The 14,593-nt window shown below is 42.7% G+C and overlaps 1 protein-coding gene across 1 annotated transcript; it reads left to right on the forward strand.

The window, feature by feature from the left end:
- The first annotated feature begins 6,322 nt into the window (after positions 1–6,322).
- trib2 (tribbles pseudokinase 2) lies at positions 6,323–14,257 on the forward strand. The gene is made up of 3 exons (XM_046373434.1): positions 6,323–7,725; positions 9,220–9,512; positions 11,965–14,257. Exons 1-3 carry the CDS (start codon positions 7,456–7,458, stop codon positions 12,437–12,439), a joined length of 1,038 nt encoding a protein of 345 aa, XP_046229390.1. The 5' UTR covers positions 6,323–7,455; the 3' UTR covers positions 12,440–14,257.
- Positions 14,258–14,593: the final 336 nt, after the last annotated feature.

Consider the following 14,593-nt stretch of genomic DNA (forward strand, 5'->3'; position numbering starts at 1 on the left):
GTGATTGCATAGAAGTAGGATTTCAAAGCCGCCTCATGAATTTGTGTGTGTCTGTGTGTGACAGAGAGAGAGAGTGTGTGTGTGTGTGCACCTGTGAGTGTCTGCCAGGTACAAAAACAGAGACTTGGCTTGTCACATGAGACACAGCAGCGCTACAGACAGGAAGTTAAGCTATAGTGATGAACTGCAGCGGCAAGTGATGTCCTTGCCAGCACTTTATCAACGTCTGCCTCACTGCTGCATCCCCACCTCAGAGTCTGCTGCCTCTACATGTTGTGTGGTATTCAACCAGTCTTACTGTTCTGCACAATAGCAGCATAAAGATAATAATTACACAGTGGTTATTATTCTTCTAAAATTGAAAAGAGGAGAAGCTGCTGCCTCACCCAAATGGATTTCATTTGTATGGATTTCAGTTTTAATGTTGCACGCTCTAAAAGCTGTTTCAGAGGCTGTTCCACCCCATCAAGAAAAAAACATGGGAGAGACGCTGTTGCATATAAAGCGAATACAGCATAATGAAGCAGTAATTCACTTTAGATGATGGAAGTCGCAGTAAGCCGACTATAATCATACTATGATGGAGCTCTGTGACTACATCATGATGCATGGTATAGCGAAAGGAAAGTGAATTATGACTCCTCACCGTAATTTTCTTTTCGATGAAGGCATGAAACGTACCTTTTGGCACAAACTCGCTCACAAACCTAGCAGCACAGTGTTCTTTCCCAGGAGATTAGAGCAAGGAGTCCCTTATGTGTATTTCAGTGTGTGTGTGTGAGTGTGTGTGTGTCCTGTGTTTGTGTTTATGTTTGCGGTCCTGTACAATATTCCCTGGGGGATGGAGACAGGTTGCCATGGCAGCAGCTTGAATGTTGCGTGAATTGTAGTGATATGTGTGTGTGTTTGTGTACGTGTGTGTTAGAGAGAGAGCTTCTGTTTGTGTTCTCATGCAGAGGCCAGGCAAGGACAGTGTGGTCTTGTCATTTCATAGCTTATCATACCGGCTCTGAATCACTGAAACTGGAGTTCTGAGTGACCTTCCATAATGTGAATATCACTTCAGTGTGACCAAAATGTCTCATTGTTAGACATAACAGGTGTCTGCATAGTCACAGATATTGCATTTCACGTCATCCACATTACCAATAATGGAAATAATGAAAGTAGGCCCTTAAATAAATATTTGTGAATTTGTCTATGAGGTTGAAATATGTTGTTTGCTTTAAGCTGCATGAATACAAAACCAAATACGTCTTTCAGTGCAAAGCCCTGTTTTGTTTTTGTTATTATTATTATTAACTGATCCACCAACTACATGAACCAAGTCAGAATCCACGACAGTATAATAAAGCCCGGTTGTGTTTGTACTCGTGTGTGATTGTATGATTTCTGTCTACAGTTACTTTGCTCCACTCAAGAACAGGGCCAAATGAACTTGTTAAGAGAGCCTAGAAGGCCCAGATTTTGTAATCTGTGTAAGCACAAATCTGTTTAGGGATACACACAATGTAGAAAAAAAAAGTAAACTGAAATCATAAATGTCCTACATCTATACTTTTAACTTAAGACAGAAGACACATCACATTCAAGGTTAGGCAACAGTGCGGGTGCTGTCCTTTTCACTTCAGTTCATATTGTGCTTGAGTTCATACAGCTAAATCAAGCAAAGCTGCAATTTCAAGGTGTTGCAGTGTTTCAAGTTCATGTCTTTGTAAACTCTGCTGTTTTTTTTTCCATGTGAGCAAACCCACATGAAAACTGAAGTGTGACACATTTGCTATGAGGCAACAGTGATAACCACTGAGCCACATGTTTATCTGTAATCTTCTTAGTATTTAAGATCTGCGACAAACAGACCTACATCATGTGCTTTTGTTACCTCTAAAGAGACTTTATTACCCAGATGAGTTACATTGTCCAAAGCATTGTCAGATGCCAATGTAAGTGGATATAATCAGATATTTTATCAGGAAAAGAATCATTAAGATTAATTAAAGGCATTTTCTTTTACAGCTTTACATTTTACAAGGTTATTTTCCTAACTTTCCTTACTGTGCTGTGGTATGACTCCCCTGCAAACAGTGGAGTGCTGTGATTGACTCATCACTGGCGAATGCAGTATAATGTTGGTGTCTTTGCCTTATGTCTTCAAAATGTTAAGAGTTTGGGAATTTTATTAAATCCGCATGTTTCTTTCGTGTGAAGCCTTAGGCAATCCCGTGCAGGTGTTGCAGTGCCAGGAAATATCCTCTGCACATACAAGACAATATCAGCTGTCAAACAGAGACAGAGCAGAGAGAGAACAGACACACAGCAACATTGTGTATTTTTTGCAGTTTCCTGGCAGTTTTGACATGTCACAACCGGAGCCTTAATGTGTCTGTCACTGTACAATATACATAATGCATACTGTTATAATATCGTCTTGTATGTCAAGCTGTCGGCAATTGAGCTTAAAGACACTCACATTCACATTATTGTCATCTAAACCCATAAATGTGAGCTAGACAAGGCGATGAAATGCATTTTTGCTTTGCAGTGGAATCATTTGGAAGGCATAAGCTGCTAAAGCTGTGTGATTTCACTTCTGCGGCTCTAATGTATGACTATTATTAACCTCTCCACTTATGAGTGAGTGAGTCACCCTGCCCAGTGACAGAGCTGCCACAAGTCCTCACTCAGCTGTCTGACTTCATGAAGGAGAGATCCAAGCCAGTGACGCCAATCCCGTCTCCCCCTCGAGCCAAGATCCTTCCTCTCCACATAGAGGAGGTCTCGTCTGCGTGACCTGCCACTCACAGCCGCTCACACTTCCTGCTGCCTCGGAGACGAAAGCCGGGAAGAATGTCTAACAGACAAACTCTTCAGGCAGTGTATCCTGAGTTCGTCAGTACAGGACATTTTCTTTTTCACGTTGTCTCATATCTCATTGCCGGTCAGAAGGCTGCAGGTTGGATTAAGGTCAAAGGAAGTGCCAGTGTTTATTGAATTCTGCCCTTGGGTCCACTCCCATGCTGACTGGACAAATTTTCAAGCATTGTGTTCATTAAGTTTGCACTTCCTTTTCTGCCTGAAGTAGACAGAAGTTGTATGATGGTGAAGTTATTGAGTACTGTGAAGTGGCCAAAACTAAATATCATACTACATGGAACATTTTAAGCTATTTTTAATGCATCCTGTCTCTTAACTCTGCGAATAAAAGTTTTAAAATGAAGTTGATATTATGGAAATTATGGATTTCATTGACATTGAGCTTTCTCTGAGGATGAATAGTACGGACTATGCAGTGCATAACTGAGATGTAAGTGTCTTCTTTGTCTCGGTTTCTGAAAGGGGATGACAGCACTCCTACGGTAAATGCATCCATCACTATGGAAAATGATACTTTTGAGCCTCTTAGGATATAAAAAATAATGCCATGCACTTCCACAGTTACCAGTGGGAGCCTTCCTTTTGTGTAACATGTCTTTTGAATCACCATTTTAAAAACACTGGTAATGAAAACTAGCTTGCCAGTGTAATTGTGCTACTTTTTCCAGTTGCAGCTGTTGCGTGACGAGCTGCGTGTAACAGGCATCTTCTTTGGAAAGAATGGGCAGAAATGTGAGTGTCATCAGATCATCAGTGAAACATAATCTATTCTGTCCTTTATCCCCTTCCTTTTCCGTCTGTCCTCGAATCCACAGTTCTATCCTTCACTCCTGGTTAAAAACAGGCCTTAGGTCCCTATGCGCCGTGAAAAGCAGAATGTGGCACATGTGCCCATCCCCAAAATAACTTGTTATTTTTCACTCATTTGAAATTGAGGGGTATTGCAGCTGTTGCCCTGTACTAACACGCTCAACATGGGCAATAAAAAGGACGAGTATTCGCAAGGATTTGTATAATTCTCTCCTAAATATAAAAATAAAGCTAAAGAAATCCATTGGAGCAGAGTCTGCAGTCAAACCACAACTGAGAATATTACTGTTATAAACTTGATGTTGCTTTCATTGTGACTATGAGTGTCTGTCACGTTTGTGAAGCATCTTTCCCTTTACTTGGTTTGATTTGGTGCCCTTTACTCCCACATATTTCTGTACAATTATGTATTAAACATGTTATTCCTTTACTCAAGTCTCCAGCTGGCATCTCACTGCCTGACACAAAGTATTTCCCCTGTTTTCCAAAAATGACACTGAGGAGGAACAACACTTTCAGTCACTTTTTTCCCTCTTTCTTCTTGTTTCACCCCCCCACCGCTCGTCACGTTCTCCTGCTGCCTGCTTTTCCATCCTCTGTCCTCTTCCCTCGCTCTCCCACACATCATCTCCTCTCACTCTCACTGAATGATCTCATTCCTCCTATGCCTCTGCATCTAAATTCTTGCGTATGATCGAATTTCTCAGTGGAAGTTACCCGCAGGGTGTGGATATGACAGAGCTGATTCTTGCTGGTGTCAACATGAGCTGGCTATCTGCACTGCTGTGTGACAGTGGGAAAATTGGCTATTTTCTGAATGTACAATGCAATTACAACAACTCTTATTTGAGTGGGTTTCATGATGCATTCTAAAGAATTTAATTTAATTGCAACCACTGTACAAAACAATTTCCTCTGGTGGATTTAAACCTTTAGGCCTTCTTGTAACTCCAACATTACAAGGGAATCTGACCTTAGATCATCTTCTGCAGGGCAACATGGCCTGTTAGGAGATGCTCACTCATCCTCATTGACCTCTGTAGTCTTCCAGGACATCTTGCTTCAGTGGTATACACACACACACACACACACACACACACACACACAGAGTCATAAGCTCTTGCTGAAAGGCACTGCTGGGGCAGCCTGCCATTACTCCTCGGCATGTAGGCGTGTCTAGAGAGCTGATGAGCCTCAGTGCTGGTCTCCTCTGAAAATGAGTCACACAGTGTGTCAGGGAATAGGGGCAAAAGGAATCTTTGGGGATTATTATTCTGATTCATGCACAGCTGCGGTTTCAGCTTAACAGAATCCCTATTTGGGGTTAAAGCGATGGGCAAATGCAGAGATGTAGTGTTACAGAACAAAAATGTACTATGGTAACATATGTGTATATCGCTGTGTTTATCCGGGGTGCACTGTAGTAACCTGCAACATTTCCACAATTCAGCAGCATGTTAATATTGTTCTCAACTGACTAGAGGAGACAAAGGCAAAGGTATTGTATAGTGAAGAGTGTTCCAGTGTTGAAACAAAGAGTAAAGTGGGTGGCTTGCAGCGATTATATCACAGAACCCAGAAACATACATACACATAAGCTCGAGGACTGGCATATAAAAGCTTGTGGGTGCAGCCACATTCTGCAACTGTGAACCACCGTCTTTGAGATGAGAGGCCTCTGTGTGAAAAATGCATTTCCATGTTGCGGGGGTTTATTCGGGCAGGCAGCGAGAAACGAAGATTTAGAATAGTGCATGTTTGTGTATGTGCGTGTGCACTGCTACTGCCTGCAAGCAGGGGAATAAAGGTTAAATTGAACACTTCTGTCAGTGTCTTGCATCCAGCTGCAAGCATTCCTCTCACCGCCCCGGATTCCTACATAGAATTGCACAATCCTGCTGTCACACCCCCCCGGTAATCTAGGAAGAACAATGAATAATGAACCTTTTCCATCCTTCACTAATGTATTACAGGATGTTCCTTTACAAGACAGGAATTTGTTACAAGAGGACTCTCAAAACCTCAGAGCCCTGTACCAGCTTTTGATGAAATCTGTCTTCAAAGATATGTTTTGTCCACAAAAGAATGATCTGGAATATGATCCCATATCACAGCAAAGCTAATGCCTTGCTTCTACATTTCAAAGTACATAGGCATTTTTACCTAAAGTTCAGAGCTTCAGCCGTTGATTCAGTGTCATCACACGCTTAAACCTCCACACACTCATGTGCTGCATTTTCATTTTCAAATAAATAAAGTATAACGTCATGGCCGCATAGTGTTTTGTTGCAAATGAATATCATTAGTGCATAACAGTGTTGTGTGGCGTACGTGTGCATGCTGTTGTGAGAAAGGGATCCCCCTCGTTTTCCCTTGAATGACATTTCAGGAGGAAACACTTTTGTAACACAGCACGTACAGTAGCTATACTCTCGCTCGCATCACCGCCCCCTCCCCAACCAATTTACCAGCGTGCGATGCATTTAGATTCCTGGGGGTGTAGTCACACTACATGGTTCTCACATGACTGCGTTGCATATTATAACTCAGCTTGGAAGCCAATGGGGTTTCGATGTGGGAGTGACGTCAGGGGGCGGGCCGGTATGTTCGTGTGTGAGTGTGTGTGTGTGTGTGTGTGCCTGTGGTGTGCGCGTGCGTGTGTAGAAGCCCCCTCCGCCAGGCATCTCTTTCTCGCTCTGTACAGGCGCAGTGAGTGCAGTGTGTGCAGCTCGGCTGGCCTCCCTCCGCACTGAATGGACTAGATTCCCAGCCACGTAAGAAGCACAGCAGCACCACGGGAGAGAGGATGTCCTGCTGAATCAAGGGATAGGCCTGGGAAAGTCGGCCGGCCGTCCCTTCCTTCCTTCCAGCAGCTTACAGCAGCAGACATACAAGACAAGACGAGACTTTTCTTCCATTGGACTAGACCAGGAGAAAGAGAGAAGACGTCGACTCCCGCACACAAAGAGCTTAAGCAGTTTTTTTTCCGGATGGGGTTTTCTCCTTATGTGGTAGATGACAGTCGCCGTGCATGGATATGATCCTGGAGAACAAGGCCGTGCACTGACCTGGTACTAGTTAGCCAAGGAAGCTAACTAGTTAGCTCTGCACCTGCTAGCCATCATTGTCTGTCAAATTTCGACTAAATACTGCAGCTACAATTAGCTTGCAAAACTTGCTTTATATATTTTTCATGTGCATTGTTTCCCCTGTGCCTGCAAGCTACATGAGACAAATTGTTTCCGTTTTATGAAACGTGCCATACCATTAACCGGCGAGATAAGCTAGGAGAAGAGCTGCGGGTTAACTTAGCACTCTTCATTCATTGTAAAAGCTGACTTTTGGTAGCCTTTGTTACGTGCCTCATCGCACTGCTAACGTTAATGAAATTGCAGCAGGTCTGTGCAAAGGGTTTTCAGTCGACTTGGGGCTGCAGTTCTTTCATTTTAGATTGGCCTTATCTCTTGAATGGAAAACAAAGGGGGGCAAATGAGCAGTTGAACTCTGCAAAAAATACAAACCCCTTTCTGTTGTGAAAACCGACGAACCAGCTTTTCCTGCTGAAAGTCTGCCACATTCTCCAGCAGCAAGGTGCAGTAAAACCAATTCCTCATCTGTATTTTTTTTTTTAAACTCAAGACTGATTACAGTATCGACCTGTTTGTGATATTGCACTGAGTTTACGCCAAAGTGGTGCCCCAGTCGAGGAAGAGGAGAAGAACGAGGAAGAGGAAGGCCCCCGATTTCGTGGAGTTATCGCACTTATTCCTGATGAACATACAGAGGTCAAATCCAATTAACATTTCACGTTATGGGAGATCGCGGCACAAATCGCACGATTTCGAAGAATTGTCTTGCTTAAGGACTACAGAGTCTCACCAGAGTTTCAGTCCTAATCTCGGGTCCCCCAGCCCGCCGGAAACCCCGGACTCCTCGCACTGTATCTCCCGCATCGGGGACTACCTTTTGTTGGAACCACTGGAGGGAGACCACGTTTTCAGAGCCGCCCACCTGCACAGCGGGGAAGAGCTCGTATGTAAGGTCAGTAGGCAATATGGTAAACGTACCTTACCTCTTATGCTACCTTGTCCGATTTTCTTCACGGGGTAAGCAACGTGAAAATTACATCTTCAGGAGAAAGTAAAATGTGCTTACAGGTTCCTCACCTTTGAATTCACATGAATGATTGTGGCTTGATTTCATTACACTTTGCCCCAAATGCAATGTGCATACTATACAGACAAATACTGAGTTGGCGTCTATCTGTTAGCTATTGCAGCCAGTCCACATCCCTCAACATTTTAATATTTGCTTGAATTGTAAATAGAGAGCTGGCACAGCAACCCAATGGAAAAAGTGAATGGGGCGAGCTGCATGGTTTGGATTGCATGATGTAACGTTGACAAAGGAGTGAGTAACCACGCACACACTTCTCTGTGTGCCATTCTCGGTTATCCCTGGCTTCTCTCTTTCAGAGTCCAACGCTATAATCTAATTATTTAAGCCTTGGTTTCGCATTTGGTGCACAAGCGTAGTCATGTTGCACCTTTTGCACCAAATATTAGCAGGATTGTAATCTTGTGAAAGAGGTTGCATTGATAGAAAAGCACACAGAGTGAGGGAACTTTACAAGTTCAGCCAGCTGCTGTGACATTGGCTCCAGCATTGACCCCTCTGACCACAAGAAATGAGCCACTTTTCCCTGATGGTTGAGAACACAGACTCTTTACTCACTGCGTTTATAGCCCATATTGACTTTCATATATTACTGATTATAAGGGCAATGGGGTTATTGCATTGGGACATTCCAGCTTTAAGAGGACTTAAGTGGTTTCATGAATTGAGATGATAGTTACATGCACCGTTGGACTCATAAGACATGACATATCCAATAACCCGTGCCTTTTGACTCAAGATAATGTTTCGTCATGGCAATAACAAATTAACAGCCTTTGGCACAGCCTGTGAGCTAACTGCCTTTTGACCTCATCTGCTTTGTGCCGGCTTCAATATGGTGTTAATCAATCCCCTCTTCTAGGATTGATCATTCCTGACAAGCTGGAAACCCGGGTCACAAGATTTTAAGAGCTGTGGGATGTTTTTGTGTTGACTGCAAGCAGAGGAGCCCTCTCACCTGGACTGGTTGTACTGAAAATCAGTTGGGTGGGGTGGGGGGGTTACTATAGAAACTAAAGAGACACTGCAACCTCTGGGCTGCAGTACAGTACTGGTCACTGACACGACGCTTTCATTTTGCCTCTGTGCAATCTTGTTCCCTCTCCCAAATATGCAAGTTTGGTGTTGCATTTTGCTTAATCACAAGGCACTTTGAAGCTCCTTTAGTTTAACTGTTTGATTCCAAAGAATAGGAAAGCTAAAACAATCAACTGTCATAGATGTTCTCACCCTAAGATCCTGTCACAAGAAACACATAATGCCCTCGTTAGTCACTAGTCACCATAGCTTTAATAAATATATTAATTTGGCTATGATGCAGAATGTAAATATCAAGGCTGTCCTTTCTTATGATTTCAGGTCTTTGACATTGGCCGATACCAGGAGTCTCTGGCGGCCTACTTTGCCCTGGGTCAGCACCAGCATATCAACCAAATCCTGGAGATCTTGCTCGGGGAGACTCGAGCCTATGTGTTCTTTGAGAGAAGCTATGGAGACATGCACTCTTTTGTCCGCACCTGCAAGAAATTGCGGGAGGATGAAGCTGCCAGGCTCTTCTATCAGATAGCCTCGGCTGTGGCGCATTGCCACGACAATGGACTGGTCCTTCGCGACCTCAAACTAAGGAAGTTTGTCTTCAAGAATGAGGACAGGTAAGTTCTGCAGAAACCATAGCCTCTGTCGATCATTGGCTATCACTGTTCACTATTCCTCAGTCTCATGCGTACATGTTGTATGTGGTATAACAAGCGTCAGTAATATCTGTGTCATATCTTAGCTTTCACCGAGGATAGCGTAAACTGACACGATGCAAGACTGACATGCCTCTCCCAGATGTGCAGAGTACAGGAAACATAAGCCCTTTGTGTTGCCCCGAGCTGTTTTTGTGCACTAGGTTCAGTAGTTGATGTGGCGCATGCAGCATGTACAATATATATGACACACGGAGTCACACTTGGGTAGGATCATTGCAGTGCAGTTATTCCAACAGCAGCTCAACAGGAAATCAGGGGCAGAGAGGTTACCAAGATTAGCTTGTGCATAACAGATGATCAATTACTGCGAGTGTTTGCCACTGCTGTGCTGTAGTAGTGATCAGCAGGAGAGTCTGTAGAGTCATACTTTGCACAACACGGGTGTACTGACCCCTGGTGGCAGAATTTCAAAACTATATGTAAAATACAGGCATCTGTTGCCACAGCAGCACCTTTTTTTTAATCAAAGATGAAGATTTATTTTTTATATTTTTTAAATTTTAGTAGATGTGGATTCAGACATGAAACATTTTGTATTTTTACTGATGTAACTGCTTATGCTCAGGTTTCTTCAGGCAACTTCTTTACAGTCAGTTCTCCAACGCCCACAGCACAGGCAGCTGACTGCACCTTTATTCTAACTATCTGAAAGTGTGAGGTCATTCTTTGGCGCAAACTGTGGAAAAGGGAAGTTGAGCTGTCTCACATATTCAGTACAGCTCCAATGACCTTGAATGTTACACCAGACTGCTCCTGAGCTGGGATGTCGAGCCCTCCTCCCCCAGCCATTGACTGATTGATGTCAGTTGAATTTTAAGAGTGATGGTCCAGGACAGTATTGGGTCACATTTACTATATAGCATGTCAAGAATCCTCTTACACCTTTTCAGTCCCCTCTGGCTCAGTGGACATGAAAGTGCAAGGACGAGAAGAGGAAGCTGCTTTAGAGTCGGAGCTTTAGAGATCTGCATTGGCTTGAACCCAAGTGTGTGACAAAAGGCTATGGTGAATGCATGGAGAAGGAAAAGAACAAGATCAGACAGAACATCATACCTGAGCATTCCTCCTCAGCATGTGTGAGCTTCCTGACCCAGTTTTGTCATACTGGTGTTAGCCTTTGACCAAACAGCAGCCTATTTAAAGAGCAACTGTCAAAGGCCAGCCTCGAGTAGAATCCAACAGAGCTCTGTTGGTTTTTTCCTTCTTCACCAAGCTCACGAAACATTTTAGGATCAGCACACATTGCATTCTGTGTAGCTTAGACAATGTGATACAATAATAAAAAGACTAAGCCTTTTTTTCTATTTCTAGGCTCTTTGAACTGTAATTACAGGTTTGCACATCTTTCAAATGAGCTCTTATCCAGGCGGTGATATGCTGTATTTTAAAAAAAGCACACGGCACTTTATCTCACAGAGGAACAATGGGAGCATTTGGCTCAAGGAAACAATAGACTTTTCCTGATTTCAAAATGTGAATGTGCTCTACAGAATATTAATGAAAGCAAATTACTATTACTGACAATGAACCAGTGAGTGGGTTGAAGTGGAAGTGTAGGCACGTGTCTTCTTGAATATGTCTAAGCCCATACTTCTTGGTTTCCTTTTTTCCTGATGGCTCTTAGTAGATATTAACACACACCCTGTCTCTTTGTCTGGTGCATCATGTCTCATGGACCTCACATGCAGATGGCAGCATTTGCACCGCCCCACAAGTGACTCTTATCATGCATGTGGAAAATTTTCTTGCCTGAGCCTCTCAAGATTCTTTAGCAACGATACTTCTGAACAACCAGCCATTATTATCAGCACTCAAGGGTATCATAGCTGCTGTTGCAGGGTTTAGAGAAGAGTGCAAGTAGATGCTACTGAGGCTGAAGAGCAGGTATTAAGAGGAAAAGAAAAAGAAATCCACATGGGCTGGTCCTTAATTCTATGAGCAAAACAATTTAATGCTTGAAACTCAGCACAATCAGTCATCCATAGTTGTGGTTCTTTTGAATTGTGGAGGTCTTTTAGAAGGCCTATTTATACATCAGTGCTTTTTGGCTGGGCTTTTATCTAAGCGAAAGGAAATGTCAAACTTAAGCCGAGAGCATTATGTGCTCTTCTTCCTCTGATATCCAAAAGCGATGGATTTAAAACACTTAAGGTGTCCATCAGAGCAAATTACCCCGCTTTGGTGTCTTTTGTGTTACACTTAGTTAGTTCGGATGTTAGTTGGCATCCAGATCTTTGAACTATGATGGTAATTATTAGCTCATAACATTCACATTTTTGAATGTGTCCGTTGGTTTGTAAAGCGGTAGCATCATGTTCAGTGTGTTTTTGTTTCCCCTGTGTGTCTCCAGAAGCCTCGTGAAGCTGGAGAGCCTTGAGGACACTTACATCTTGGATGGTCATGATGACTCCCTGTCAGACAAACATGGCTGCCCAGCCTATGTCAGCCCTGAGATCCTCAATGCCAACGGCAGCTATTCGGGGAAAGCAGCTGATGTCTGGAGTCTGGGCGTCATGCTTTACACCATTCTTGTGGGGCGTTATCCTTTCCACGATGTTGAGCCCAGCTCCCTGTTCAGCAAGATCCGCAGGGGCCATTTCAACATCCCTGAGACGCTCACACCCAAGGCCAAGTGCCTGATTCGCTCCATCCTTCGCCGGGAACCCACAGAGCGTCTCACCTCTCGGGAGATTCTGGAGCACCCCTGGTTTTTTTCTTCTGGGGCACTGGGGGTCAATGTGGTTCACGGCAGGGGGGAAAGAGAGCAGGAGCAGATGGTGCCTGAGGTGAACATGGAAGAGGAGCTGGAGCAGTTTTTCAGCTGAGCAAACACCAAGCACAAACGGACGACTCCGCCACGGTTGGCTCACCATGCTCACAGCAGAGCCAAAAACAGTAGTATAGAGATTAATAGGTGGACATTTGTCACTCATAATAAAGGTGTTTCCATCTTGTTTCCTTTTCCACCATTTCATGGAAAACCTTGAGCCTGGCATGACAAATGGCATCTATACATCAACTGGTCTCGCACCTCCTGTTCGGAGACGTTGCTGCCAGACATGCAAGTTGCAAACAATGTAGCAAATGTTCTTTTTGGATCTGTTTGGTTTAATGTGGTGCTCAAAAAGTAGACACATTCACCATTTTTGACACTATGGAAAGCATGAAGGGACATAAGAACACAGGAAACCAAGAAGAACAATTCAAAATGAACTGAAAAACTGCAACACCACAATGTTTCTTACAGATGTTTTTGTTTGTTTTTGTTTTTGCTTTTTTGTCATAGCTTTAGGTGGTACCAGTTTAAACCAATGACCCAGTGTCAGAAATCATAACCCCAAGTTCTATTGTTCAACAAATCCCTCACATGGGACCATTGGTTGATAAATGGAGCAGCTTCCACTTTTTGTCATCATCAACATGGTTGACCTCGTCTTTGTGTCATAGTTAAGTTTTGTTTCATCGCTTCTCATTTGTCTGAATGTTACATTCTTGGTCTTTCTGACAGTCACTAAACTCTTCGATGGCCTTGTTTTCAGTAATTTGTATGTTTCTGCTTCCTCTGACTTATAAGCCTTTGGCACACTTTATTCACCACCACATTTCTATTTTTCAGTCAACTTTTATAAACTGTCATTTTTTTGGTAAGCTATTCTATTCTGTTGTTACTGCTGCTTGAAGATCACTCCCTAAACCTCAATCTTTAACTGGTTGTTCTTGGTAAGCCTCCAGACATGACATCATGCACTTGATGTGTTAGGTGAATGGAGAATTCCACCTTAAAATTAGCTTCTTCTTATTTAAATTCATTCTTCAGTTGTAGAAACCAGAACGTAACATTTATTTAAATTGTAACAGCTATATATAGATATATATAAATATAAATAAATATATATATTTAAAACTACATTGCAGGGTTTTTCTTTATTCAGAGATTCCTTTTTCATGTATGATGTAGGCAATATCTTGACACAGGACAGGCACAAAGAAGAAAAGGTCTGTCCGAAGTAATAGAAAACACAATATATACTGTGCCAGTATTCTGGTTCCCCGACATCCCGTGACACTTGGTCTCACTCATTTCTTTAAAAAAAAAAACAAAAAAAAACAAACTCAATACGAGATGATTTTCAGTGATGATATTGCTATGACATGCTCACTCCAGGACCTCATGTTAGTTTTCTACTGCCTGCGTAGGTTCTGTGGAACGATCATGCTCGGAATGGGTACCAGTGGACATGTTTTGTCGTATCTCAATGTTACTTGAATTTGTGTTTTTATCTAGTTATTGGCATGTGCCCCATGAATGCTATAGCCTGCCTAGCAGGGGGGGGGGGGGGGGGGGGGGTTAGGGTGGGAGGGGATGCTTGTTTTTTAAGAAAAGTTAAAAACATGAAAATTCTCAATTTGCTACTTTCCTGAGTTGCTTTTCAATAAAAAGAAACAACTATTGCTTTTATTGTTTTTGTAGACTGAGCTACCTTTTATTTAAGTTGGTGCTGATTTGGTGCTAATGTTTAGTCCTTATGTTTCATGGAGGGGGGTGGTGCATGGTGGGATATCTGCCTCAGATGTTCTGATTGTATCGTAACAGATTCTGGTGTTTTGTCCAAATTTATTCAGTAAATAAATTGTGAACTGCTGTTTGACTTTGTTGTTCTTTATCATGCACTTGATCAGCACATTGAGTTAAAGCTACTAGATGACACAATATGCCACATTACACCTTGTCAGGTGATGTGTATGTTTGGTCTATAATACACAATAAAACAGTTTTCATTAAAAATGTGTTACATTGCTCATGTGTTACCAATTTTGATGGAATTATAAATTGCAGTCTTAGGCTGAACACAATCCCTGACATTTCAGTGGGATAATCTGTAAAATACGTTTTGATGGCAGTTCATCCCCAAGCCATATCTAAGTGACTCCATCATCCACCATTTCATACATCCTAACCCATGTATAAAGTATAATTA

Source organism: Scatophagus argus, chromosome 19, assembly GCF_020382885.2.
Source record: "Scatophagus argus isolate fScaArg1 chromosome 19, fScaArg1.pri, whole genome shotgun sequence".
NCBI classification, from domain to species: domain Eukaryota; kingdom Metazoa; phylum Chordata; class Actinopteri; family Scatophagidae; genus Scatophagus; species Scatophagus argus.